General features: G+C 39.8%; 2 protein-coding genes across 2 annotated transcripts in view; one reads left to right on the top strand and one right to left on the bottom strand.

Moving 5' to 3' along the window:
- The window catches only part of GLUD1 (glutamate dehydrogenase 1), a 32,249-nt gene extending 9,692 nt beyond the window's left edge, over positions 1 to 22,557 (top strand). Inside the window, exons 2-13 of the mRNA XM_063133114.1 lie at positions 5,304 to 5,384; positions 6,365 to 6,420; positions 6,961 to 7,024; positions 8,382 to 8,476; positions 12,864 to 13,043; positions 14,892 to 15,029; positions 16,603 to 16,740; positions 16,868 to 16,948; positions 18,808 to 18,931; positions 19,630 to 19,721; positions 20,375 to 20,437; positions 21,186 to 22,557. Of these exons, the coding sequence (XP_062989184.1) occupies positions 5,304 to 5,384; positions 6,365 to 6,420; positions 6,961 to 7,024; positions 8,382 to 8,476; positions 12,864 to 13,043; positions 14,892 to 15,029; positions 16,603 to 16,740; positions 16,868 to 16,948; positions 18,808 to 18,931; positions 19,630 to 19,721; positions 20,375 to 20,437; positions 21,186 to 21,305 (1,232 nt within the window). The 3' untranslated portion in view covers positions 21,306 to 22,557. The remainder of the gene's footprint in view (positions 1 to 5,303; positions 5,385 to 6,364; positions 6,421 to 6,960; positions 7,025 to 8,381; positions 8,477 to 12,863; positions 13,044 to 14,891; positions 15,030 to 16,602; positions 16,741 to 16,867; positions 16,949 to 18,807; positions 18,932 to 19,629; positions 19,722 to 20,374; positions 20,438 to 21,185) is intronic.
- Positions 22,558 to 24,195: 1,638 nt separating this feature from the next.
- Positions 24,196 to 27,491, bottom strand: part of LOC134402276 (adipogenesis regulatory factor-like) — a 33,529-nt gene continuing 30,233 nt past the window's right edge. The window contains exons 3-4 of the mRNA XM_063131644.1: positions 25,536 to 25,598; positions 24,196 to 24,459 (exon numbers count right to left, since the gene is read on the bottom strand). Coding sequence (XP_062987714.1) covers positions 24,332 to 24,459; positions 25,536 to 25,598 — 191 coding nt within the window. The 3' untranslated portion in view covers positions 24,196 to 24,331. The remainder of the gene's footprint in view (positions 24,460 to 25,535; positions 25,599 to 27,491) is intronic.

Genomic DNA, 27,491 nt, shown 5'->3' with positions numbered 1-27,491 from the left:
CTGTGTGAACAGAGTGCTGGACTAGATGGACCCTTGGTCTGATCCAGCATGGCACTTCTTATTTATTTATTTATTTATTACATTTATAACCCACCTTTTTTCCTTTAAGGAACCCAAATCTGTGCACATAGTCCTCATCTCATTTTATCCTCACAATAACAATCCTGTGAGGTAGGTTGGGCTGAGAGTCTGTGACTGGCCCAAAGTCACCCAGTGAGTTTCCATGGCCAAGTGGGAACTAGAACCTGGATCCCCCAACTCCCAGTCCAACACTCTAGCAACTACACCACACTGGAGAAAGGATAGTTTCTGTCTCAAAACTGTTTTAGTTTTAATTATTGAAAAAAATACTTTCTCCTTCTCATATTTGTACACATGCTGTTAATTTTACCATTTTGATATTTCCCATACTTTCAATATCCAGCTTTTAACAGAGGGTACTTCATTATTTCTCAGTTTGGGTACCAAAATAGATTTTAAGTTAACGTCTGGTGTCTACTTAACACTGTCTCTTTCACATGTTGTAATACTAATAATTGGGTCTGTGACTCCAGGCAGCAGAGTTTGTTTGAGGGTTAGACAACCCTTAAATAACCCTAAAACAAGCCATGGGTTATTTGAGGATTGTTGAACACCCAAACAACCCCTGCCGCTGGGTATGTACAACATGGCAAGCTGGGTGCCATGCAAAAATGTCAACAAACATGACAGTCCCAGCTGGTAAATTAACCCAAGGTATGAACCAGGGCACTGTTTTCAGACAGCTGGGGTAGAACTACCAGTGTGGTTTCACAATTTTTTATTTTTTTTAAGAACGGCTTAAGTGTTTAGATATTGCAGCACTGAGGCTGCAGTTCAAAGGGGAAGACTGGAGCCTCTTTAACTCTTCCCCCACCATGGCTGACTTTCTGCTGCAAATTGCACTCTCAATCTGATTTAATTCACAAGGGAACAGAAGAATAGCTCAAGGGGTTAAGAAGCCCCTTTCCTCTTGTGCCAGTCTCCTTCAGATTACAGTCTAAGTGGCTGCATTTTGTAAAAAAGAAAAGAAAAAGACTTATCCCAAAAATAACAACTATACACAATTTACAGTTCTGCCCTTAGCAAGCCCATGGAGCCTTCAGGGGAAACCATTTTCCTTCTTCAAAAAGAAGAATTCTTATTCTAGGGGTTTGGATTTTAACAAGCAGGGAGCTGCATAGTACATGATTCCTAAGTTCAAGCAGATAATTTAAGAAAAAAACACACTGGTGACTTTTTTTAAAAAAAAATGGTTGTAAATCCTGGAGTATTCCTTCAATGTGTTTCACCCTCCTCCCCCTTTATTTGGGGCAATCTTTTGGCTCAATCTTAAATACTGGTAGTAAGTCCTTTAATAATTTTATGTTTTTAACTTGATCTCTAGTAGTGTCTAGAATTGTGTAAACCTTTTTATATGAATCATGAACTTGAACTGACAAATTATGGGGTTGGCTGACCCCTGGAGACTTCAATATTTTTTCTAAAAACGGTGAATAAAATAAAGCTGCAGTCAATCATCCAAGCTAAACTAATGCTAAATTCCAAAATTCAGTTGGGGGTGAGGTAGAGAGTGTTCTAACTGGTTAAGCAGCTGGAGAAAATGGCCAAAACCTTGCCTAAGTGCTTATATTTAGGGAAGAAGCTAATTACTTGGTATTCACATTCAAACTTACTGCTGTCTTCCTGGATTATTGGTTTGTTAGTATCAGTAGAAAGTATGTTTGCTTTGTGGTGTTGCTGTGGTAACAAGCAAACTTGTTTGTTTCATCCCATATATAAACTGAATTTTGAGAGTAGTTATATAAACTGAATTTTGAGAGTAGTTAATCTCTTATTGGCTTCATTCAGACAACACACTAAACCATGCTGCTTAACCACAAAATGGTTAATGGACTGCATTAAGGTTAACCATTTTGTGATTAAGCAGCATGGTTTAGCATGTTGTCTAAATGGGGCCACTGCGTTGATATGGAGACAAGCAGCTATAAGAAAAATGTGCCAATCTAGTTTTAACCTTAGTCTTCCTCTCAAAGGGAAGTTATAGGCTTCCTCCCATAAGTTTGCTGAAGATTATAAAATTTTCACTATTTATTTATTTATTGCATTTTATACCGCCCAATAGCCAAAGCTCTCTGGGCGGTTCACAAAAATTAAAGCCAATCAAAGTGTAAAACAACAGTATAAAAACATGATATAAAATACAATATAAAAGCACAAGCAGGATAAAATCAGCAGCAGTGCAGAAATACAAACTTAAAATACAAATTTAAAACAGCAAAGTTAAAATTAATTTATAGACTGATAAAATACTGAGAGAATAAAAAGGTCTTCACCTGGCATCTGAAAGACTATAGTGTAGGTGCCAGGTGAACCTCCTTAGGGAGCTCATTCCACAACCGGGGTGCCACAGCAGAGAAGGCCCTCCTCATGGTAGCCACCTGCCTCACTTCCTTTGGCAGGGGCTCACGGAGAAGGACCCCTTTGGCAGGTACTTATGGGAGGAGGCGTTCCTTCAGATAGCCCGGCCCCAAGCCATTTAGGGCTTTAAATGTTAATACCAGCACTTTGAATTGGGCCCAGACCTGGACTGGCAGCCAATGAAGCTGGAAGAGGACTGGCGTGATGTGGTCTCATTGGCCAGTCCTGTTAGTAAACGTGCTGTCCTGTTTTGTACCAGTTGAAATTTCCGGACCATTTTCAAAGGCAGCCCCACTCTCCCAGTGGTTTCATGTAGATGTTAAACAGCATAGGGGATAAAACAGAGCCTTGGCCTAAATGCCATGGCACAGAGCAATAATCCCCCAGCACCACCTTCTGGAATCGGCCATCCAAGTAGGAGCAGAACCACTGCAACACAGTGCCTCCAACTCCCAGCCCAGACAACATATTCAAAAGGATACCATGGTTGATGGTATCAAAAGCCGCTGAGAGGTCCAAGATTATCAACAGGGTCGCACTCCCCCTGTCCCTCTCCCAGCAAAGGTCATCCCACAGGGCAACCACGGCAGTTTCCGTTCCAAAACCAGGCCTGAAGCCCGATTGAAATGGATCTAGATAACCGTTTCATTCCAGAGTGCCTGGAGTTGTCCGGCAACCACCCGCTTAAACACCTTGCCCAGGAAGGGCCTGTAATTGTTAAGATATTCTCCGGGTCCAGGTTAGGCTTTTTCAGGAGTGGTCTCCTTACTGCCGGCACCACTCCCTCTCTCAGGGAGGCATTTACAACCTCCTGGACCCAGCTGGCAATCCCCTCCTTATTTGATGTAATGAGCCATGAGGGGCAAGGGGCAAGCACACAGGTGACTACTGTTCCATTGCAAAGGAGGTGAATCAATTGTTAATAAACCATGATGTCCTACTAAATTAACGTACTTCTTGGGTGTGCCGGTGAAGAAAAAATCCTCAACTTAACAAACAAGATTCTCTGCTGGTTCCAGTGGAAAGTATTTTGCATGGTTATGAGTCATGTTGTAATTTCACCCTTTTGTAATAGAAAAGCGTTTGTCTCCTAGTCTAAGGGTTTTAGAGAGAGAATCATAGCTGCTCTGTACACAACTGAAAAGGAAATGTTAACCTTACTGTGTAACTTTCATGTAACTTTTTCAGTGCTTTTTTAATGGAACTGTTTGTTTCAGCTTCATAAAATGGTGGGTAGTTTCCATAGTGTGTTTGATTGAAAACATAAAATAGCAGTGAACAGAACTAGGATCTTCCTGCCATATAGCACTTGGAAGTCTGCTCTGTTTGTAAATGGCATACGATTTGTCAAATGATCTGCCAAGTATATTAATTTTGCATATATGCCAAAGTGAGAGATTGGGCACTTCTGAAGGTGTGCCCCACATTGATAAACCTAGATGTATTGTTAAACATATAGTGTTGGATCTAGACTTAAGTCATACTCTGGGTGCATTCTCATGACACGCTAGCCCATGATGGGTGACTAGCTATGCATTTTGGGTTATTTTGCTAACACCCCACAGTGTGTAGCTTTTTTGCCCCCTTGTCCTCCCTCTCTCCCCCTCAGTTCTCCATCTGGCATCCCAGGGATCTTGGTGACAGATCTGTTGTGTCTGTTGCCAAACCCCCTTTCTGGCTCTGATTGCGATCTTCATTGTGAATGTTGCCCTTTCCCTACCCACTCCAGTCCTGTTTATTTACAAAAACAGGACCGGGGTGGGTGGGGATTTTTGCACTTCCCTCCCTGTGCTTTGGGAATGTGTGTATGTGTGTGCTTTAATTTAAAAATTGTGTACATTCTCCAGTCATGGGGAAATGCAAAAAAAAAAAAAAAAACTGGTAGAGAGGAGAGAAATAGTGAGGCTAGAGGATGGGAGGGAGGGGGAAATAGCAAGGTAAAGAAGTAGAAGGGAGAGAAAGGGCAAGGCTAGAGGCTAGAAAGGGAGAAAAAGAAGACCCCTGCAGTATCTGGTTAAAGAACAGGAAGCAGCATAGCAATGGAGGAACAGATGTAAAAAATGGGGTCACCCAGGGTTCTCCATTCGAACTAGTGCTTTTAAACTTCTTTGTAAATTCTCTAATGTAGGGGTAAGCATGAGGTGACCAATTTTGTGGATGACACCACATTATTCAGATAGTTAAAGCAAAAAGGTATAGCAAAGAGCTCCAAAAAGAGCTCTTCAAATTTGGCATTAAAATGGAAAATGCATTTCAGTGTAAATAAGTGTGAGGTCATTCACATTGTGGCAAAAATAAATCTAATTTCACATATATGTTGATGAGGGGGGGCGTCTGTGCTGGGAGTGACTGACTACCGGAGTTGTGATGGATAGTTAAAATGTTGACTCAGTGCGCACCAGCTGTGATAAGACACCCACTGACAGCTGACATAGTGTACCTGTGCATAAGTGCTTGAACTTGAGTAAGCAAACTGTTTGGCCTGAAGCATTAGAAAACAAATGCCAGAATTACAGACATGTTAACCAAGGTATTGTGGGTAACACAATCAGTTGGGGTTGATTGTGTTAGTAAGCTTCTTGCCATACTTATTAATTGCTACTAATCAAGGAGAGGAATTCAGTTCTTGTACTTGAGTAACTATTATGCATACAAATTTGGGGTCTCTTTTGTCTGTCTCCAGAGAACTGTACAAAATTGGTTGCATGGAGCTTTTCCCAGAGACTGTTTTGTGGTGCCTCCTGCACAAATAACAAACTTGTTCTAAGTCTTTGTGGCATATCTCTATTTGACATATGAAAAGCCTAAGTTATAGTGGCTTACTATGTAACAGTGGCTAATGTTGTTCATTGTTTTCTGAACAGGTATTCGTTACAGCACAGAAGTGAGTGTTGATGAAGTGAAAGCATTAGCTTCTCTAATGACATACAAATGTGCGGTGGTTGGTAAGTAATACTTACAAAGGAACATACTTCTTTTGTCATTGTTGATAATAAACTTAAGATCTCAGATGATAGCATTAAAATACAAGTGGTTTATGAGGGTCCAGAGATGCACTTATATACAACTTACTTAAATTCTCTCAGTTCTCTTGCTTCATTTGCTCTTTTCAGTGAAGCAGTGTTCTGCTTACGATAAAAATAATTTCAGGTTTAGCACTGAGTTAGTGGTCTAGCAAGATTTGTAAGAGACAGATTTAAATAGATCTTGGATTTGATGAATGAGCAAATATTTTCTAAACTGAGACTTAGGGTTTTTCAGTTTGTAAAAGAAATAGAACATAAATTCCTGAAACTCCTCTGTTAAGGCTTAGACGTAACAACGTTCGGCTTGAATACAAAGGGTTTTTTGGGAGGTGAGGGGGTGAGTCAGCTTATTCAAATGAAATTCCATCTCTCTCATTATCACTTGAGGAAATTTGGTGCTTCAGGGACTAACACATGTTTTTGGACCGTAACAAATCAATCTACAACTTTAGGATAACAAAGTTGGATCTAAGTCCAAAGTATTTTAATCCCATTCATTTTTTCAGGCCTACTTCAACAGTTAACGTGCGCTAACATGATAAAATATAAAAATCAAACCTCTAGATTGTGTTTAAACCTTCTTGACCTATATAAGTGTATTCTTCTTAGAGATTAGGAGTGGGCTTCATACTCCTTCAGTGTTTCTGCTGCTCTCTCCACCATTGGAGGGAAATGAATTATCAAACTGAAAAGTAGGTTTGAGCTATGTGGAGACTGGCTTTGGCTTAGCAGAATTCCATATTTCACTTTCATTTCCATATCTTTCTGATTAATGCCAATGAAAAAAACACCAAATATCAATTTTTATAGAGACTAGTTATGTGTATTTCTATTTGCCATCAGTTATTCTTATTCTGTATTCTTGTCAATAGTTTTTTAACATGAACTTCTGTCTTCAGATGTGCCGTTTGGTGGGGCAAAGGCTGGTGTTAAGATCAATCCTAGGAATTATACAGTAAGTCCAATCTCTAGAAATATGTTTTTAACAAGCATGTTTAGATTAGCAAATTTGAAAAGTTACTCTGCTGTAGGAGGACAGTAGTGATTGTTGGGCAGAATTCTTTACTCTACTTTCTTGAAATGAAGAGGGGAAAAAAGAGCACGGAATGCAAAACCTAAGGTTTGGCACAAGTTAGGTGGCTCAGTCTCCTTTTTGAAAGTTTCTGTTTCTCAATATTATTTATTTATTTCCAGTGATCCACAAATTTTGGGTGGCTTAAATTTCTCTGACCTTCCTCTGTTCCTCAAACTCATTGCAAGGTTAGGGGCAATCCCATCTTCCCCTCCCTGCTCCAAGCTTGAAGCTGGGGAGAGGGGTGGGAGATCATTCCTGCAATTGAACTGGATAGGCAAATGGGATAGAAACGCACAAGTATTGCGAAATCATAATACTTTTCTTGGTAAAATAATAATAAATAATATTTTGTTATAGTTGATGGCTAGTGACCTGGACCTTAACTGTTTTTTGCTTTTTGTTTTTGTTTTTATGTTATAGGATAATGAATTGGAAAAAATCACGAGGCGTTTTACCATGGAACTAGCAAAGAAGGGCTTTATTGGTATGTAATGTGGAACTGTACTACCAATTGCTGTGGGAAAGATGGTCCGACTAAATCTTCTGCTTTTTGACCTGCCAAACAGATTGTGGCAGTTAATTTGGCATTCCCTTTTTATTCTCTCAGTATTTTAACACTTAATTTTAAGTTAAATTTAAATTTTACTGTTCTAATTCTGTATTTTAATCTTATATCAATTTCTGCTACGTGGTTTTATCCTGGTTGTGCTTTTTATACTGTATTTTGTATTTGTGTTTTTAGATTGTTGGTTGTTTTATTATGGTTTAAATTTTTGTGAACCGCCCAGACAGCTTTGGCTATTGGGCAGTATAAAAATGTAATAAATAAATAATAAATAAATACATAAATTTAGGGGCATAGTCGAACCACTGCATTTATCATCTCTAGGTACGTGCAGTCATGCCAGAGTGCTTTATTTTCTTTATTCCAAGAAATTGTTAAAATTAGAAGTCTGTGTCTAGGTTGTGTAAATTTTAGTAGTATCGCTTTTCTAAAACTGGTCAGTTTGATATTCAGAGCAGTTTTACTACACTGTTAGCTTTTCATCCTAGTCAAAGTTGTGGCGATATCAAAGGAAATTGAGGAAGGAAATGGAAGCTCCACCTCATAGCAACCCAAAACCAAAGTTTTATAATAGTGCTCAAAAATAAACGTTGGATGCTAGGGACAACTATCTTATACTGTGTTTTCCAGCCTTGGTAATGCCCCTTAGAACATGCAGTAATGCTTGAATTACTTTGTTTCCCTTTCGTGATACATCTCCTAGAACATTTAGAGCAGTTTCTCATAAGCAGAAAGCACGCTGTGGAAAGAAATTCCCCTTATCTCCCTATATAGAGAACTGAACTGCTTCTGATGTCTAAAAAGGAAATACTTTGGCTGTTTAAAGAGTGTTTTTTCAAGAACAGTCTATATAGTGATTTTTAAACCATAAAACTTGAGTGCACTTTCATGCAGCAACCATGATTGAAGTTAGAGGAAAGTGCTTAAGGCCTTTTCCCAGAGCAAAACTTGGTCCTGAGTATTTGTGAAACATAGTATGCACAAACCTAGGAATGCTTCCACTTTCCCTTCACTTACTCCGCTATTGTTGCTTCATGATACAGTCCAGGAGGTGTTCTAATTCAGAAGCCTTTCAAATAACCTCCAAAATGTGGCTGCATTGTAAGAAATTTTGATGGTGCAAAAAGAACAAACCAGCATAGTAGTTTGCAGAACAGTTTAAGAGGCATCATGTTATTTGATCACTAAGTTCTCCTGATCTCACTTAAGCAGCTATAAATGGAAATAATCATTACTGGCATTCAGATTGTTTTATTGGTCTTAATCTTGCCAACAGGGCCTGGTGTTGATGTGCCAGCTCCCGACATGAGTACAGGTGAGAGGGAGATGTCCTGGATTGCAGACACCTATGCCAATACCATAGGACACTATGTAAGTTCTGAGTGAAGGTGCATGCTTGGCAATGGCGAAATTAGCCAACAGAATCTACAAGTTGTGCAAAATCTACTATTTCCATAAAGTGTTAGCACCATTGTAATAATTACTCTGACATGGGGCACAATACAAAGACTTGCCTTGCATTATGAAAAGTATACAGCCCAATCCTGGCTATGTCTGCTTGTAAGTAAGTTGCACTGTTCAGTAAATCTTATTCCCAAGTAAGTATGGATAGGATTGCAACTTTAATTTGGAATGGGCAAAACAGGCAAAATCTGCTATAGTGGCTGCTCTATATATTGCATCATAAAACAGTTATAATCCCCCCCCCCACTTCAGTAAATCGTTGGGCTGTTCCTTAATTCTAAGGTCGTGAGGTTTTTAAAAATAAGGGTTGCTTCACACATTTCATAAGTTAGCAGATATACTTTCTATAAACACAATGTTTCTAGAATATGCAAGCCATACTTCAGTTTGACTGCATGTACACACAAGGACTGGGGCCAGTTGCAGCTCCCAACAGCATGTACACGTGGTGGAACACACACACCCCAACATGACTGTTGCATTGCAAAATACACTGGGGGTACATGGAGCATACAATCGTATACCTGCTATTCCTTTAATGTAGGGGTAAGTTAACGTGATGCCCATGGGCACCAATGTGGAACTAGACACCTTTCTTGGTGCCTACCAAGGTCCCCTACCCTTCCCACTTTTTTAAAATTAAGATTTTCTTATGGGCAGCTGGGATTGCTGTGAAATACGTTTCTTTTGGTGCTGAAAACTGTGGATTCAGAGGAGTTTAGTATATTGGGGCTCAGACCCCACCTCTGACTTGTAGAAACAGTGTTTTGGGGGGCAATTTACTTGTCCTTTGCCTCACCTCACCTCCCATTGCAGCCATTTTATCTAATTGCAAAGTTTATCAAATTGCAAAGTGTGCCCATGGACCAAAAGGCTTGCCCACCTCTGCTGTAATGTATCTGCTAAAAGTAGCATGTTAAGGAGGAAGCTACGTGAAACTCTGTTACGTACATAGCACAATTGGTGTTAGACTTAATATCTTTGAATAGGAAAAAATATTTATGTTTATGAGATGCCATGCAGGACTGCTGTCCTTGCCAATTTCGTTTTAACGATTGCTCATCTCTAAATAACAAGACATGCGAGAAAGCAAGACTATGCATCTTGGCAAAGGACGTTCAAGCTCCCTTTCAGGATTTACCACAACTGTGAGCAGTGTTTTCTTCAAGATACATCATGCTAGCCTTTGAGAGCTCTCTATTATTCATGAATGGGGAAGCTGTTGAATAATTCCACAGCTCCTTTGGCTAGATTGCTCTGAGTTAGTGTTTTGCTTGTTCAGGGTCACTATGGAAACCATTTCCTAAATATCTTCTTCACTGAGGCTACACACTTCTCTCTTATATTAAATTCATTTTTGGGGGGTCAGAGTTATCTTGGGTGGCAAAGCGATGAAGATTCAGCTAAGTTCATATCTAAAGTACAAAGCAATTTAATGTGTCAAACTTTCAATCTTTCTTGGCCCACAAGCATGTTCCAATGAAGAGTAAATTCTAGTGCAGCGAACTATTTAGTATTCGTGTCAGTAAGCCAATGCTTCTGTACAGCTTTTCTTTCTCTCTTTGTTTGCAACTCAAAACACTGCCTTTTAAGAGTTGTGTTTTTCCAGGATGTGTTTGCAGTTATCAGATAAATCTCAATTTTGTTCAGAATTCAAGCTCTCAGATTTTAAACTGTCAGCTGAAAATTCTTTAGCTCGGTTGTTATTGTTTGGTGCTGTATATTATCCTGAAAGAATTAATCTGCGTGGTGTGCTGGTGCAGCCTTAATTGAATTGTAAATCCAGATAATTATTTGCTCAAGCGTTGCTTAAGTTTATGGAGCAACTGTGTGATAATGAACTTTGTGTAATTAAGGTGAGAAATCTTAGCTTTGTAGCTTTGCATGAACTTTATTGCACTTTGTTTGCATGGCTATGTCCTTGTGGAAGTTTTTTGTGGTGTGCAAACTTGCAACAAATAAGACTTGGTGCAACTGATGATTACATATTCAAGCAGAATTTTGTGACATTCTGGTAGGAAGTAAGTTATATCAAGATTTGTTTAACAGTTTGCTGTTTAATTTCCCTTTCCCCCCAAATATGAGATCTTAGTTGCAAGATACTGGATTTGTAATCCCAGATACAGTTTCTATGAGAGAGGGAGATGAAAGGAAAAACTCAAAAATGCTGATTTCTCATTCTACCAAAAAAGGAGTATGAGTCATCAGCAAAAGAAAATAGTTTAAAGCTGTGAATCAGATGTCCCAAGGATAAGGCATAGCAGGAGGAAGGATGCATTAAAATTTCTTAAGAGTTTTCTTTAAAAAGTAAATAAAGGTGAAGCAAAATGAAAAGAAAGTCAAGTTTATTGATGGGGAAGTTCTGAATTCTCCAGAGTCTTCGTAAGAATGGGAATAGACTACCCTTCTGGCATTATCATACCATGCTTCCCCATCAGAGACAGCCATTTATTGTAATGCTGTCTGGTCACAAAACAATTTGAACTAGAGGTGGACAGGGAACTTGACACCACACTGCCATTTTTTTACTATAGTTTCATTTTTCTGATAATGTGTAATTAATTCACCCTTTGTTTAAAGGATACAGATGTGTGCAAAACTAGAAACTAGCCAGCCCACTTCTCTGTTTTGCTTTTAATGAGGGAGCAGTGAAACATGGTTCAACTGTTTCAAAGGAATGAGGGAAGCAGAAGCTGGGTGGGTGGGAGAAATGAAACAAGAAGTGAAAAGTGTATAACTAATGTATAAAAAGTGTATAACTTGCTATTTATAGGCTTGGCGATCTACCCATCCTTTTAACAAGTTGAAGGACTCTACTGATTGTTTCCAAATAATTGTATTAGTTTCACATTTGTTTCCAGAGTATTTTAAAAGTGATTAAACAATTTTAGCTGTGAACTGCTTATAGGGGCTTCAAATCCTCTTATGTGCTAGTGCAAAGCATTCAAAGTCTATCCAGAGTGGATAATATTTTAAGCAGAGTTAATTGAGATTTCTTAAATTCTCATATAAAATGGTTTTAAACTAAACTGAGAGCAGTTAGTTAATCTAGGGTTGACACGGTATTTAAAATACTTGAATCAATAAGTGAACTGTTGCCAAGCTGTTTCATTGTGACTGTGAACTACACAAGGCACATTCTATGCAGTTCCCATAAATTTAAGGAGTGGGAAGCCGGGTGATATGCCACAGCTGCTTCCAGGATGGAGTGGTGCAGTATCCCATTTATATAGTCCTCTTTATTGGCCTCTGTATTTCAAATGCTACTGGAACGATATAGGATTATAAATATACAACATTCAGCCGAGGTAACTTAAGAACTTGCTCTAAAATATAAGAACATGAGAATTGCCTTACTGAATCAGATCAAGATCTATACACTCCAGTGTTTGTTTTCTGATGTCCATCAGCCAAAACAGGGTCCGAAGGATGTGACTATTCTCTGTGGAGTATCAGATGCTAGTATTCAGAGGTATGCTACCTCTGTACATGGGTTTTTTTCTTGAGCAAATAACCATAAATAAGCTTATCCTTTGTAACTGCTTTTCAAAGCCATCTAGACCAGAAGTTATCATCACCTCTTATATCCTAAGGCATGCTAATTAGTTCCATGAACAAAAATATTTCTGACTTGAGGCTGTGATGTAAATATGGCAGTTGATGGCATAATATGGCAATTTATGAACCATTCAACACTTTCGGTGTACCTAATCCTGGAAATCATTGGTGGAAGTCATTCCTTGTCAGGGAAATCATGTTGTGAACTTGTATACACTTTGGCATAAAATGTATTTAAAATCTGTTTTAAAATAAGTCAAGGTGAATTTAAGATTAAAGTCATTCCATAACTCTCCTGACTGGTAGTATTTCTATTAATCATACCACATGCCTTCTGGCTTGACAGCAGGTCCTTGTGACATTCTGTGTTATGCAAATGCCTAGAATTTAGTGGATGCACTTTGGCAAATTGAGCTACCGTATTTCTTCGATTGTAAGACGCCATCGATTGTAAGACGCACACTAATTTCAGTACCACCAACAGAAAAAAAACACTAAGACAAACCCGCAATTCTAGGACGCACCCCATTTTTAGAGATGTTTATATGGGGAAAAAAGTGTGTCTTAGAATCGAAGAAATAGGATAGTTTGGATGTTTTAACTCCAGTAGCTCGATGTCTTAATTCCAGTGAAGCTATAACTCATTCGAAGGAGTCATTAACTCATTATAATTCAGATGTTTTGTTAGGCACTTTCCATAGAAAAACCTAACTAAACTTTCTTAATTATCTTACAGGACATTAATGCTCATGCCTGTGTCACGGGAAAGCCAATCAGCCAAGGTGGTATTCATGGTCGTATATCTGCCACAGGCCGTGGTGTCTTCCATGGAATTGAGAACTTCATTAATGAAGCATCATATATGAGCCTCTTGGGAATGACTCCAGGATTTGGGGATAAGACGTTTGCTATCCAGGTACTTTGTTTAGAACAGTAATCAAGTTGGGGCAGAAGGTTGGAAATTTAGTTCTCTTCTAAACTTTTATCAGTTAAAGGTAACAAGGACTCTTCATTCTTTAATAACTCTTCCAGCAAGAAACGTCTCTTATACTTTAGTCAACTTAAGTCTGTGCTTTATGTTGTGATTTGGTCTTCCGTTTTTAGACATACGTGCCAACCGGGCAGTTTTAGGGACTTCCACAAAGCTTTACGCACATTTCCTAGTGCATTAATAGGATTTCACCAAAACAGGAATGGCTAGAGTTGGTTAAAGCTCTATAGTCTACAGAAATTCTAGGTGCTTTATAAAGAAAAAAATAATAGGCCAAATCCGCACAATCCCTACATCCCAATTTTAAGGCATCTTAACTCTGCAAGTTGGTACCATGTGGATTGGCCTCTCTATATAAATAGGCCTCGACATGGGGTTGTTACTTTAGGTTTGGTGAGCAAGCAGTAAGGCTGGCAGGCCCAATTTTCTCACTCCGTTGATACTACTGTTGTCTGCACAGGCTGAAAGTAGACAACCATAACAAATGTACTTCTGATTAGGGATGCCAGAGAAATTTGCATTGGGTTTCTTTGAACCCAACCTGCAGATTTCACAGCAGACTGACTTTTTTTTTTTAATCAGGCCGATTATATGGACTTTCAGATTGGATTTCATTTTGGGGTAGTATTTGTGCTAATTTGCATTAGCGCTGTGGCATATTAGCACAATTAGAATGAAATTCTGGTAAATAACTCCATCAATGAGTGGATGACAGAACAAAAAACGCCTGTTAACATGGTTGTTGGTCTGAAGAGGTTTTAATCTTCTCCATATACTTAGACTAGAGGTCTTAACCCAGAATTTGGATTGTTTGTTGGAATGCTATCTTTTGAACAGTATAGTGTCAAAATTTATAGTGTTATTAATATTGACAGTTGCTGCTGCTAAAATTGTACTAATGAGGGGCTGCCTGTTAATCCGGGAGCTGAGAGAGGAATGCTAATTTGAGTGAAAACAAAAGGGTGCTCACACTGCCATTCTCTGGACTGCTTGTGTTGGCAGTGCTGAAATAGGGTGGGCTTGTGCCCAACCAAACTTGACACAGCAAATTCAAACCTTGGCAAAAAACAAAACAAAAATAATAAAGGGAAAATAGAGATCTAAGGTACCTCTGTCCTCAAGAGGTTTTGTTGTTCTTTCAGTTTCCTCAGAAGTAACTGACTTGAAGATTTGTTGAAACAGCACCTAGTTCTTTAGAACAGGAAGTACTGACCGCTGTACTAATGCAATTTTACTTGAAGCACAAATAGATATTTTGATACAAACAGCTAGGGTAGTATCCAATGTTAGACCTACATAGAGTAGACCCAGCGAAAGGAATGAGACGTAAGTTAGTTGTGACTAACTTAAGTCTCATTCACTTCAGTGGGTCTACTCTGTGTAGGACTAACATTGGATACTACCCCTAGAATTGGGCTTCAAAACTATATAAACGTTCCACGGGGAGAATTCAGCCCCACTTTCCTCTTGCTTAAGGAATTGAGTGTCAATGTCCCAAACCATTGGGTAGATGGGTAGACATAAATTCTTTATATTTAATAACTTTTATGAAAACCAAATGTTAAAATATGAGAGTGTGATAGTGCAATCTTGCATCGTTCCCTTTAAGTAATGAACTTTGAGCCAATTGAGATTCTTATGCCACTACTACTGCAGGTCCTGCCATATGCGTCGTGTGCAGGTTGCCAGCTAACCAGCAAGGGTATTGATCTCTCCAGTTTGTGGACTGGTTTTGAGCTGAGCTAAATCTAATTTCCTTGTTCTTTTTAACAGGGATTTGGCAATGTAGGTTTACACTCTATGAGGTACCTTCATCGTTACGGTGCAAAATGTGTTGCCATTGGAGAAAAGGATGGTGCTATCTGGAACCCTGATGGGCTTGACCCAAAGGAGCTGGAAGATTACAAATTGGTATGAAAAATTTAATATGGAAGATAGTATATTGGACATTTGCCAGCTATTTTAATATTGTATTGGTTTTATATGCTCTTTTAACTAATTTTACGTATTATATTTTATTTAGTGTTGTTCCCCGCCTCGATCCAGAGGGAGAGGCGGGTAATAAATATTATTATTATTATTATTATTATTATTATTATTATTATTATTATTATTATTATTATTATTGTGACCAGTTGAAACAGCACTAGGCTAGGTTTCCTGATTTGTAGAGCCATTAAATGGTTCTATGCATAAGTTAGGAATACTTTGCACATACAGACATTCTGTTTTAAGAGGTTTGCTTGTATTTCACAACTGTTCAGGCAAGAAATAAGCATTAGCTTGCCTGTTAGAATTTTGTCTTCATAGTAGAGTACAGTCTTAGAGTTGGAAAATGACATTCAGTAGCAAAAGTTACCCATATATTGAATGGCAGTGTAAGAACACTTCCTGCTTAAAAAAATGTCCAGTTAACACTTCAGCCTGTGCAATGCTGCTAGAAAATGCTAGGAGGAAACATAAAGAAACTGAGGCTACTTGGGATTCATAGCATGCTTGTCAATTTATAATCCAGTGGGCTGCATTCAGATTTAGACATGTACAATTTGGGTGGCAGGGGTAGATTTCCTGTCCCCTCCTCCGACTTCAGCACCCTGAAAATAATACACAGGGGGGCCTGCTGAATGGGGTGAGCTGTGGTGCAGTGGGAAGGGGGATCCCTGAAAATTGGACAGTGGTACTTTCTGGGAGCCTTCTGCCCACTAAAGGCAGATCCTAGACCCAAACCCATGTTTTTCATCCTATATAGTGTTCCATTCTCTGAGTGTGGATCCCTGTCTAGCTAAATCAGGACCATCCACACATAAGAGGGTGATATCAGCAGACTTGATGGATTGCCAAGGTTTGCATAAGTACAAAAAACTTGAAGAAAAAAGTGAAGAATCCCAAAACAGAATAGTGAGATTGAGTGTACTCTGTGTGCTTGGAATGCTGAGTGTTGGGAGTGGAAAGTAGAGTGGAGTAGAATGGAGTATCCTGAAAGAGGGTATAGCTGGCTGACTAAGAATATTTTTGTTGCATATATACTAATAGGAAACACAAGATGCTAAACTGTGACTGCTGTGTAGCCAAAATAGGGCTACTGAGAAACTAGTAGGAGTTAGCATGGTTTTCCAAGGTTTTCAAAAGTTGAAAAATTCCTCAGAAAAAGCCTGGGTGGGGGGTGAACCAATCCAATGAAGGCCTGAATGTACCCAGTGACAACAGAATGTCTAAAATAGAAGACTGGAGTCAGGGGGCAAGAAGAAGGGGAACTGAATGGAGTATCCTGGGAGAGGGCATCGCTAGCTAGAACCGGAGCACTTAATTCTGAACATTTTGTTGTGGGTTCTGCTTCTAGGCTTGCATTTGGAAAACTACTGTAGTAATTATAGCTCTGTGGATAATATTCAAAGAATACAAAATCTTTTTATAGGATTTGTTCTTTAAATTGAAGCTTTTATACATTGTGACAAGGCATTAACTTCCCTATGTGTCTAACCAGCAACATGGATCAATTCTCACCTACCCGAAGGCACAGCCCCTGGACTGCCACATCCTTGAAGCTGACTGTGATATCCTCATTCCAGCTGCCAGTGAAAAACAGCTAACAAAGGCCAATGCCTCAAAAGTCAAAGCAAAAGTAAGAGGAACACATGAACTCAACGCTTGATCCAGAAGTCGTGTATTCTCTCCTGTCTAGCGGCTAATTGTGCCATTTTAATGTAAGCTTTTCTATGCTAACATGATATTTTGATTTTGATTTCCAGATTATTGCTGAAGGTGCAAACGGACCCACAACTCCTGAAGCCGATAAAATTTTCTTGGAACGGAATATCATGGTTATTCCTGTAAGGTTCTTTTACATTCACTACAAGAGCTTGCAAAAGCATTTGCTTCCTTCACGTGTTCGTATCATGCCAATATTTTCAGTAAACACATATGTTCAAAACAACACTTGTTTTTTAGGCCAAACATGCTTCTGGAAACATGAAAATCAACAGCAAAAACACTAGTAGCCATTCTGAGCGATTGAACTTGATGGCAAATCTGATTGATTTAATGGAGCTGGATTGTACCTACTGAATTTTCATTTTTATTCCGTGGCAGTAGTAGAAAGGAATGTTCATTTGTTTTAGGGATGCATGCACAACTGCCATAGCTGTAAATAGATTGCAAATCTTTCGGAATATATAATAATTCAGAACTTTATATTAAAAACGAATTAAATAATATTTATATCTCATAAAAATAACTTACATATGTACAGATCAGATTTACTCCTGATTTAACTTTCCTTTCCCTTCAGGAGCAAACTTGGTCAGCATACATGTGTACAGGTGTTAAACTCTAGACCAGTAGCAGCAAATGAGCTACGGAAGATGGTTGCGGATGGCTGAGAAGGGCAGGGAATGTAGGGGATGCGTCCCTTAGCACAATACCCCACTTCACTCACAGTTGCATGCCTTTGAGACTAAGGAAGCCCTTCACCTCGGTTTAGAGAACATGGCTGCCTTCCTGTCCTCCTCACTATGGCTTCTCTTGGGGAGCAGTGAGAGGGAGTCCTTGGCCACTGCCAGCTCACTCTAAATCACCACACATAAGCATAGTAGCTCTCTCGCTCCTCCCTCAACCTTGTGAGACATTCAAGTCCTGACAGCCTAGTTGCCTTGGTCAGAGGTGAGCAGAAGGGAGGTCTCCAGATGTTTTGGACCATAGTCAAGGGTCAGGAATGCTGGGAGGTGGTCTAACTTCTGCCCACCTTGGCCTAGGTAACACAGTCATGCCTCTATGTTAACTCCTCTTCAACTATTTATTTATTTATTGTGTTTCTATACCGCCCAATAGCCAGAGTTATCCCAGTTGTTAGTGCAACCCAATAGCTTGGCTTGCATCCTCATGGCTCCACCACTGTTTTTAGCAGCTGTCAGGGATCTTTTCAGCCTGTTTTGGAACACACATTGCACAGCTTGTGAGGGGATACCCAGACAATGGTATAGGGACATTGCTCTTGTTTTTTCAGCGGTGAGAGGGTGAGTGGAATGCCCACAAAGGAGCGACAAAGGTGGAAATTTGATTAGAAGTGAATTTAGAAGTAGTTCACACCTTATGTGGTTTAACACAGTTGCATTTACTACTTGATAATATGAATTGTTGAAATGACTATAAGAGGGCTGCAAAATTCCCCCAAAGCCACTGATAGCTAAAATTTAGCCTGGTGACTGGTTCCTGGGTTGCTGAATAGAACATGGAGGTGGTTTCTTCTCCTGCTATGTCTGCTACTGTTTGTAGGACCTGGCGGCTGCCTCCTTAACTCCCACTTCATTCCTTCTCTGCTCAGTCAGCTCCCTCAGCCTCATTCCCACTCCACTCTAAGTGCAGTTTGGCTTACAAGCTGTCAAATGAGGTGGAGATAGCCATGAAGATCCTTACCTGTCGTTACCCAGCAACTGGATCCAAACTGAAGTGTGATATACCTATCAAGTGTTGGTTGACATTTATTAGTTGTAATAGCTGTCACTGAAATTGCATTTTTCAACAGCTTAATCTTTCATTTTAGAAACACTATCCACTTCAAGAGTTAGTGATTTCTCTTTTGTCAGTTAAACATACTTTTCCAAATTACTGGTTTTGCAATTTTGAAGTGAGATTAATTTGTCTGTTATGTCCTTTTCAGTTCCTAACAAACTCTCAATTTTGTCCTGTGCAGGATCTTTATTTAAATGCTGGTGGTGTAACCGTGTCTTATTTTGAGTGGTTGAAGAACCTGAACCATGTCAGCTATGGTCGCTTGACTTTTAAATATGAAAGGGACTCGAACTACCACTTGCTAAGTAAGTTTAACAAGTCCTATACATTTTGCAAAGAGTTAGCTAGGAATCAAATTCAACTAAATTAGATTTTTTTACATTACACAGGCCAAGGTAAAGCAAAGAGATCTTGTGGGTATGCACATTCAGAACCTTGAAAAATGAAACTTTCTACTCTGTAATGGAAAGTTTATAGGTCTGATCCTGGCAATACTAAAAAAGCAAATTTCAGCCTAAAAGTAGAAGTAGATGATTTTGTGTTAGGGCTTGGCAGTGACTTGAACAAAACATAGCTGTCAACCCTTCAGTCACTTCAGAATTTAGTTATAGCTTGAGTATTATAGCAATAATGCCAGCTAAGGTGGTAATTCGAGCATAGTATAGAAACTTATTTATCATTAGATGTAGGAAAGTAGGTGCTTCTGAGAGAGAGAGAGTGCTGAAATCTGCTTTAAGGCTTCAGTCCTATGCATACTTACCAAAGAATAGTAATTCCCATTGAGCACAGTGGGATTTGCTTCTGAATAAACATGCATAAAAGGATTGGGCTATAAATGTCAAAACGGAAACTTTGTCTTCAAGGATCCAGACTTGGTCATACTCAATGTAGTTCCATTTAAATCATTGATACTTAAGTTAATCATACTCTATGACTTGAGTTTGCATCCAACCCAATATTTTGCACAGGAAAGGTGCTTAAGTGGCTATTTCTTCCCTCCCAGTGTCTGTCCAGGAGAGCTTGGAAAGAAAGTTTGGGAAACATGGTGGAAGTATTCCAGTTGTGCCCACTGCAGAATTCCAGGATAGGATATCTGTAAGTTCCTGCTGAAAGATTTTCTCTGCCAGTGTCCACTATAAAAAAAATTCAATTCTGCTCAAGACTTTTCTCTTCTCCCAGGCATTTTAAGGAGCATTTAACAACGTTAAGTTTGTTTTTAATGGACCCCAGAATTGTTGTTTTTCAATGGATCCTGTTGTTGTTTTTATACTGTTTTTATGTGTTTTAAAATTTTTGTGTACTTTTAATGTTTACTATTTTTAATTGTTGTAAACCGCCCAGAGAGCTTCGGCTGGGGGGCGGTATATAAATGTAATAAAATAAATAAATAAATAAATAAATAAATAATAAATATTTACAACAGACAAAAGAAACTAGTTTTGGGGAGCAAGTTGTCACTATCAGGCTGAACTAAATGTACCTCTGTACTTATAGTAACAAGGACATAATGACAGGTGTTTAGCTTCTTTCAGTATATTACAGTTAGAGCTGATATTTTAAAACCATGTCATAAAATTAGATGCATTTTTTGTTGATGTGGATCTAATTTTCATATTAATTCCAGTAACATTTTCTAGTCTGCTATATGAAAAAAGAATTTCATTCCCTTAGAGAATTACATTAAAATACAAACTTTAACCAATGGCTCACTTCAGATTGACCACTAATGGCAATTCCTTTCGATACAGGGTGCATCTGAAAAAGACATTGTCCATTCTGGCTTGGCTTACACCATGGAGCGTTCTGCTAGGGTATGTATTGCATAAACATGAAGTAGTAAGATGGTATGAACACTTATCCCAGAGGCAAACCACAGAAGCACATGATGTCGTATGTCATTCCTCCACTCCTCCTACTATTCCCTGTTTATGAGTTATTTTGGCATCAGTGCCTTATCACAGAAAGATAGGCTGAGCAGATTGTGGGAATGAGCATTGATTTTCTAACTTACCCTTCAGCAGAAGAGTAAATTATTCTTTCTATAAATTCAACTAGTAGTGAGAGGGTGTTCTGTCATGCACCCACCGTGGAGAAAGCCCTATTAAACACAGTGGAAGTTAGTGTAAATATGCATATGATTGCACTGTCAAAGTGCAGTTTAACCAGGCTGGATAAATCGAGGCCTCTTGTGGCTGCTGCCATCTTGACAGGATAGCTTTGTGGAATGGCAGCTGACTGAAGATGGTCTGCTCTGTCATCAGTTGTGTGGTGTGAATTTCTCAGCTTCTTCAAGAATTTGAATAGCTAAATTTGAGGTCTCAAAAGTAAAGATGTTTGGTTCAAGGAAGAATAGCCCCCTGAGCTTAACAGGGTAGAACTATTTATTTACAACTTTGTTATCTACCTCAAGCAATCTGGAAAATGAATATGATGCCCAAGGTTATTCCAATTTTTCAGTAGTTTTTCCAACTCTACTTCATTGCAGTATGTTGTGTATATATTTAATAGGAGCTTCGTAAATATGCTTTACACTCACATTAACATTTTTGTGTTCTCTAGCAAATTATGCGTACTGCCATGAAGTACAACCTAGGTCTGGATCTGAGAACAGCTGCCTATGTCAATGCAATTGAGAAGGTCTTCAAGGTATACAACGAAGCTGGTCTGACCTTCACATAAACTGATAGTCCATCTCAGCCTGGCATCCTGTTATGAACCCTCTTCAGAAAGCTTATTACAAGTTTACATATATGATATAACCACAGAAATCCCTCTTTTCTCACTTAACTATAGTGGATATGATTCTCAATTACCTTCCATTCAAACTAGTCCTCTTTTATAATAAAAGACAAAAATTCCATGGATTTAGGGCTTCATGCCAAGAGATAACATCTGCACTTGTGGGGGTGTTCTCAGCGTTTTTCACCTTGAAATTTAAAAAGGTACCTTTTATTGTATGAACCTGTGGCCTGGCCACAATAAGCAATCTAGCAAAGCTTCAGATCACACATACTGTGTTTTATTGGAGCAATTGGCTAACTGTCCATGCACTTTGGTTTCAAACAATGTAACTTTCTTAGCTTTGGCACTTTGAGTAAAAAGGCCTTGGATGATCAATGCAGTGGCATTATCAGAGATAGAATGGGCCTTTTGCAGGGAATAACTTTGATAGGATTCTCATTTTTACACTTAGCAGAGCCATAGGCCTGGTTCTCTTTAGGCAATGTGTGTTTCTTTTTATAATCTGTGCTCCTGTTACAAGGCTGCCTTTAAATCATGTACTCATCTTCAACTTGACTAAAGCACTACAACGTGCACCTAGAAAGATGAGTTCCAGGAGTTAGTATTTTTATAAGCTGAAGCAGAATCATCGTTGTACAGACATCCAATGGAATAAACTTGTGTGTTTAATCTCATCACTGCATATCCATTTTGCTTGTTTTTTTAAAGAACAGATACGTACTTGAGCATAATCTTAGATAGTCCAAAGAACTTGTGTAGCTTCTTACTCTCCTCGGTCGTGTTTTATTTTCTGAGGTGCTTTTAGCATTAGCTTATTGCCTCAATGAGCAATTAACACAGAAATAATTGGCAACAAGGAGGCAAGCTGCTGCTATGAACCTTATGTAGGATCTTAACACACTTTCTGTTCCTTTCATTTTGGGTATTTTGCATATTCTCACCATAAAGAATTGAATAAAGAGGGCCTCAAAGCAGGATTGGATCATACAGTTGTTTGAGGATTTTTTACAAGGTCCTTTGTCCAGAGGAGTCCTATAAAGTGCCAGATGTATTTATGTAACGAAATATGAATGTTTTTTAAAACAAACCTAAGCCCTCCCAGGAACTCATGCTTTTTTTCTAGCTACTTTGTTACTCATGACATAACTTGGCAACAAAAGCAATTATTAAAAGTTGATCTTTCCAAACATATGCTGGTTTGTATTTTTTTATAGTTTTCCCCACAACGTAGGAGAGAGCTGAAAAAATAAGTTTAAATAAAATGAATTTGGATATGGAATTAAGCTGAGAAACTCCAAACCCAATTCCATGATACTTAGGCTGAGAACATTTTAGCCAGCGATCACAGTAATATTGGGCTTGGAATAAAGGAAGAACAGAAGTTTTAAAGCTTAAACACTTCCTAGCATTGGTTCACAAATGGAGGATATCTCATTCTCTTAAAGGGGTGTGTACACAAACATCCCAATTCCTGTAATGGTGGCAACTCAACTGCTGCTATCATGAGAATTGCATTCTTTGATGCAGGTGAACTAGGAATACTTGGGGTGGTATTCAGAACGTAAGGATTGCTCTGCTGTCTAGGTCCTTCTAGTGCAGGAATGGGCAGCACATCACCCAGTGGACACATGTGGCCCCTGATTTTGTTTCAAAAGAATTGGGGTGTGGGATGCCATCTATAGCAGCTACATCTCACAAAATGGTCAAAAGTAGCTTGGAAGCAAACACATTTTGATTCTGGGCATTCCAGAGCTGCTACAGATGCATTTTCCCATTAGTGTCTTGTGGGGTGGGGTAGGGAGAGCATTGGCCCCCAAGGGGAGGGTCTGGTAGATAAAAATGCCCCCTGGCCTTTCTGCAGTGGACCACCCTGATCTAGCAGCTAGGAAAAGCGAGGGAGGATCAAAATTGAGCCAGTTTATCCCCTTTACTGCTCTTCAGTTGCTCTCCTTGCCCCCCTCTCCCTTCTGTGGGGCAGATTTTCTGGGAGTGTCCCTCTCCTGATCTAACTAGACATTAGCCAGCCAGGTGCCCTGGAGAGGAATACAAGCAGGGAGTCCAAGAGTTAGTGCCTGTTGTCCCAGTACAAATCTGCTTATATTTAAAAACAACAATCTGTTAGCAACAAATTCTATACATTGTGCATTTGGTAAAGTGTGGGACGATACAAAGGAGCTGATTATGATATTTAATCCATGATGTCCATTCAACACATGTGGGTTACTGCTTGATGTTATAGTTATTAAGTGGGGCATATAGATGTGTGAATACTGTTCAATCTTCTAAACTCTCCCTTTTCTTAAATCCTGGGTTTCTTCAATTCTAGTTCCCTTTCCACTTCAGACTGACACCTATTCTGTCAATGACTCTCAGTTCTCTAGTTCGTCTGTAAGGTGTTGAAACGCAACTAAGCGAGTGATAATGTAAAGCTTTCCTCAAAGCTTGGCAGTGCTTCTAACTGGTTTTTGTGAAATGGAGTTTCTAATGAGCTTTTCACACACGCTCGCCACAGTGGGGTAGTTGAATGTTGCATGTTACCTGAGGCATATGCTCATATATGCTTTTATAGTTGCAGGTGGGGCATAGATCAAGTCACGCATGACATTTTAGATGTGGTAGGGTGTGTGCACATTCATACTCAGATGTGTACCTGAGAGGAACACACATGTATCTGCACTCATGCACAACTGTGTACATTAGGGGCCTCTGTGAAACAAGCCCCATGCATGTTTATTGAAGTGATGTGTATGTTCTAAGCAGTAATGTAGTAGTTATCCTGAAACTGAGTTTTGAGGTTTTAAGATATTGCAACAAAATAAACTTAGGATTTATAGCTTCACATTTAATGAAAGTGTACAGAATATATAACATGTCAAATATTTGAGAAGAATTTAAGTAAAATCTTGAGCATGGTTCTGCCCTTCTAATGCATGCATGGGAAATAGAAGGGAGCATGAGAGCAGTTAGGTAGAAACATTCTTCTTTTCTTCACTCTGGCCGAAGCTTTTACCCCAGGCATTTACCTGGGTTGTTAGACCTTGCGTAGCCTTTTCACCTGTATCTTGTGCAGTTTTGCAGACGTCATCTACCACTTAAAAACAAAATGAGAAATCATTTGGGAGTTGAGATGGTTGCCTGCTTCCATGTGTGGTTTCTGGGGGCCTATAAAATATGGAACAGTACTGGAAGTGCAGCTGTGCATACAGAAAAACAATCTTTTGTGAACAAAGAATAAGGAACATGGGAAGCCGCCTTATACCAGGTCAGACTATTTATTCATACAGCTCAGTATCGTCTATTCTGGCTGGCATCGTTTCTACAATATCTCCGCTAGAGGTCTTTTCCATTGCTTTGCCAGCTGATCCTTCTTGTAACTGGAGTTTGTCGGGGATTGAGCCTGGTGCATGTGGTCTTCTGACAACTGATCTCCCCCAGCGTAGGAGCTAGAGAATACAGTGGCTTGTCTATCCGCCCTGTATACCTCAGTGTGGCTGTGCAGTGGCACTGTGTTGTTTCTATGATGTAGCTGCCAACTCACAGCCACCTCGGGCTCCCCCCCCCCCAAAAAACCTGCTTTTTCATGGTGTCATTTTACTGCTACCTTTTCGGTTGTTTCGAGATCACCATGTTGTTTCCTCATTTGTCAATGGTGGCTTCAGATTGGGTTAAGCAAGTGGGTGTTGCTAAGGGTGGATCCAAGTGCAGGGAACCCAGGGCTGGGGGTGGTCTTGACCGACCGAATGGCTGCTGGTGCTGTGGTTTTTAGCCTTGCAAGAGTGATCCTGTGGAGTTTTAAGGGAATCAGCTATCAAAGTGGTGGTGTATAGATGCCCACCCCAACCAGTTCACGACATATGCAGTGCATACTGAAGGTTGCCAATTTTTTATTTCAAAAACACTGCTGCCTCTCGGCAGGCTCGGGATGAGATTTGGCAGTTCAATAACAGAGCCAAAGTGGATTATGGAGTTTTCTGTCCCCTGATACTTTTTTTATCTGAACACAGGTTTACTACTTGGAGCAGTCAAACTGGTTTCCCCAGTTACAAGTCTGTATTGGAGGAGAAACTATCTTGGGTTTGCAAGGAATGCACTGTCACTTCTACATGCATAACTGTCTAGATTCCACATATTTTGGCAATTGCCCAGGTTATTAGAAGGATGTCTCACCTTTCTGACCAGCTTCTGTCACCTCCTCCACCACTTGCTGTACAGCCTGACCTGCCGAGTTAACTGCAATTGCAAATAAAATAAAATAAATTGCACACACAAAAATAGTAGTTCTCTGATCCAAAATCCTGAGTAACTGATTATAGGGACATTAAAAAAGAAAAGAAGAAAGCCGGGCATAAAGAGTAACTTTTTGGAGTGCAGGAGACCATTTAAAATGAAACTTAGTGCTCTGTGTTTTGTATTGTCTGATTTCATTAAAATTCTGGAAGTAAGCAATCAAAATTCTGTGCAAAGGATACCAATTCTGCAGCCATTATCAATATTGCAGATATATCAATTGCTAAACATTTTATATAATTCTGCATTTTTACTATCATTTCTCCTGGTTTTACCATTCACTGAGGGAGGCTATTTAAAAACCACTTCTATCCTACTTTATATGCCTGGAAGGCTTTCTAAAGTGGCTTTAAAAAGATTCCTCAAAATCACACTCTGGGCATGTCTAGACAGGGCGATATCCCGGGGATTGTCCCTGTGCATCCACATGATGCACAGGGAATCCCGGGAGTAGGGAGGGATGATTCCTCCCTTTGCCCGGGATATAGCCCTACACTTTAATCCCAGTTTTTCCTGCAGCCTTGGGATGATCCCAAGACTGCGGGAGGTGTGGGCTGCCTTCCTGGTTTGTCCCGGCTCCTCACGAGTAAACAAGGAGGGCGGAGCGGGTTTTTTTAAAAAACACCTTACCTTTTGCATTCTAGCGCTCATGCACTCTTTTTCGATTAAAAAAACACCCAACAAAATAGCGGGCTTGACGTCCTCTTCCTCCCGGGACGTTGCGCTCTGTGTGTAGACACAGGGTGATGATCCCGGAAGAAGGTAAGTCTGGAATCACCTCCTCTCCAGCCCTCTACACCCATATGTGTAGACATGCCCTCAAATTGAGTACAGGAACAAAAATTACATGTTTTCCACACGGAACCAAAGCATTTCCTAGCTTTGTCCTTCCCTGCTCTCATCCCAGGCAATAGCTCCCACCAAAATCCTCTGAGGCAAAGGAGTGGGACTGAACAACTGGATCTCGCTCAACACATTTGTTGGAGAAGACGATCCCACATTCTGCTCTATGCTGCATATTTGTAGAGGAAGAAAATTATCCCAAACACACTATGAAGAATACTATCTTAGCAAGAGAAGCAGCATTCTCCAACCTGGTGCCCTCCAGAAGTTTTTTACTTCAACTTTCATCAGCCCCAGCCCACATGGCTATCGGTCAGGAATACTGGGAGTTATAGCCCAAAATATCTGGAGGTCACAAGGTTGGAGAAAGCAAGAAAGTGAAGACCACTCTGCATTCTTGGCCCACATCAAGCCACAGAGTAGCCACTTTAGTGCATCATAGCTGACTGAGGATGGTTCATTTGTAGTTCTGAACAACGGTTTCGTGTCTACCTGGCAAACTAAGCAAGTCAGAGGCTTGGTTGCTCAAGGGTGATCGTTCTGCCCTTAGCAGCGTCTGGCCAAGCAACAAAATAGCTGGCAAATGTACATTGCTCCTTTCATCCCCTAGGAAAGAGAGAGGCTTCCTGACCAAGTTGCTGGAGATGGAGACTGTCCCTCTTTGCTCACCTTATGACTATTCTTTGTCACAGCTACCTTTTCTCCACTGGGGATGGGGACTGTGTGTGTATGTGTATTGAAAGTGTGTTATGTTGATGAGTGTGAATTGGGGTGTACTGATGTATGGATGTGTGTGAATGAAGGAGGTTGTGGGTGGATGTGAATGAATGTGCCTTTGGCCCTGGCCACATTTGGCATGCTGGCCAAGAACGTTATCCACAAGGGAATATGGCACTCAGAATGAAAGTGGTTCCCCATCCTTGCAATGGAGTGAAGATATCCTGCTGAAGTAGCTGGCCCTCAACCACCAGAGCTGTTGCTACCATCCTCTTT

The sequence above is a fragment of the Elgaria multicarinata genome, chromosome 8 (assembly GCF_023053635.1).
Source record: "Elgaria multicarinata webbii isolate HBS135686 ecotype San Diego chromosome 8, rElgMul1.1.pri, whole genome shotgun sequence".
In the NCBI taxonomy this organism is placed as follows: domain Eukaryota; kingdom Metazoa; phylum Chordata; class Lepidosauria; order Squamata; family Anguidae; genus Elgaria; species Elgaria multicarinata.
This window is presented reverse-complemented; position numbering and strand designations above follow the sequence as displayed.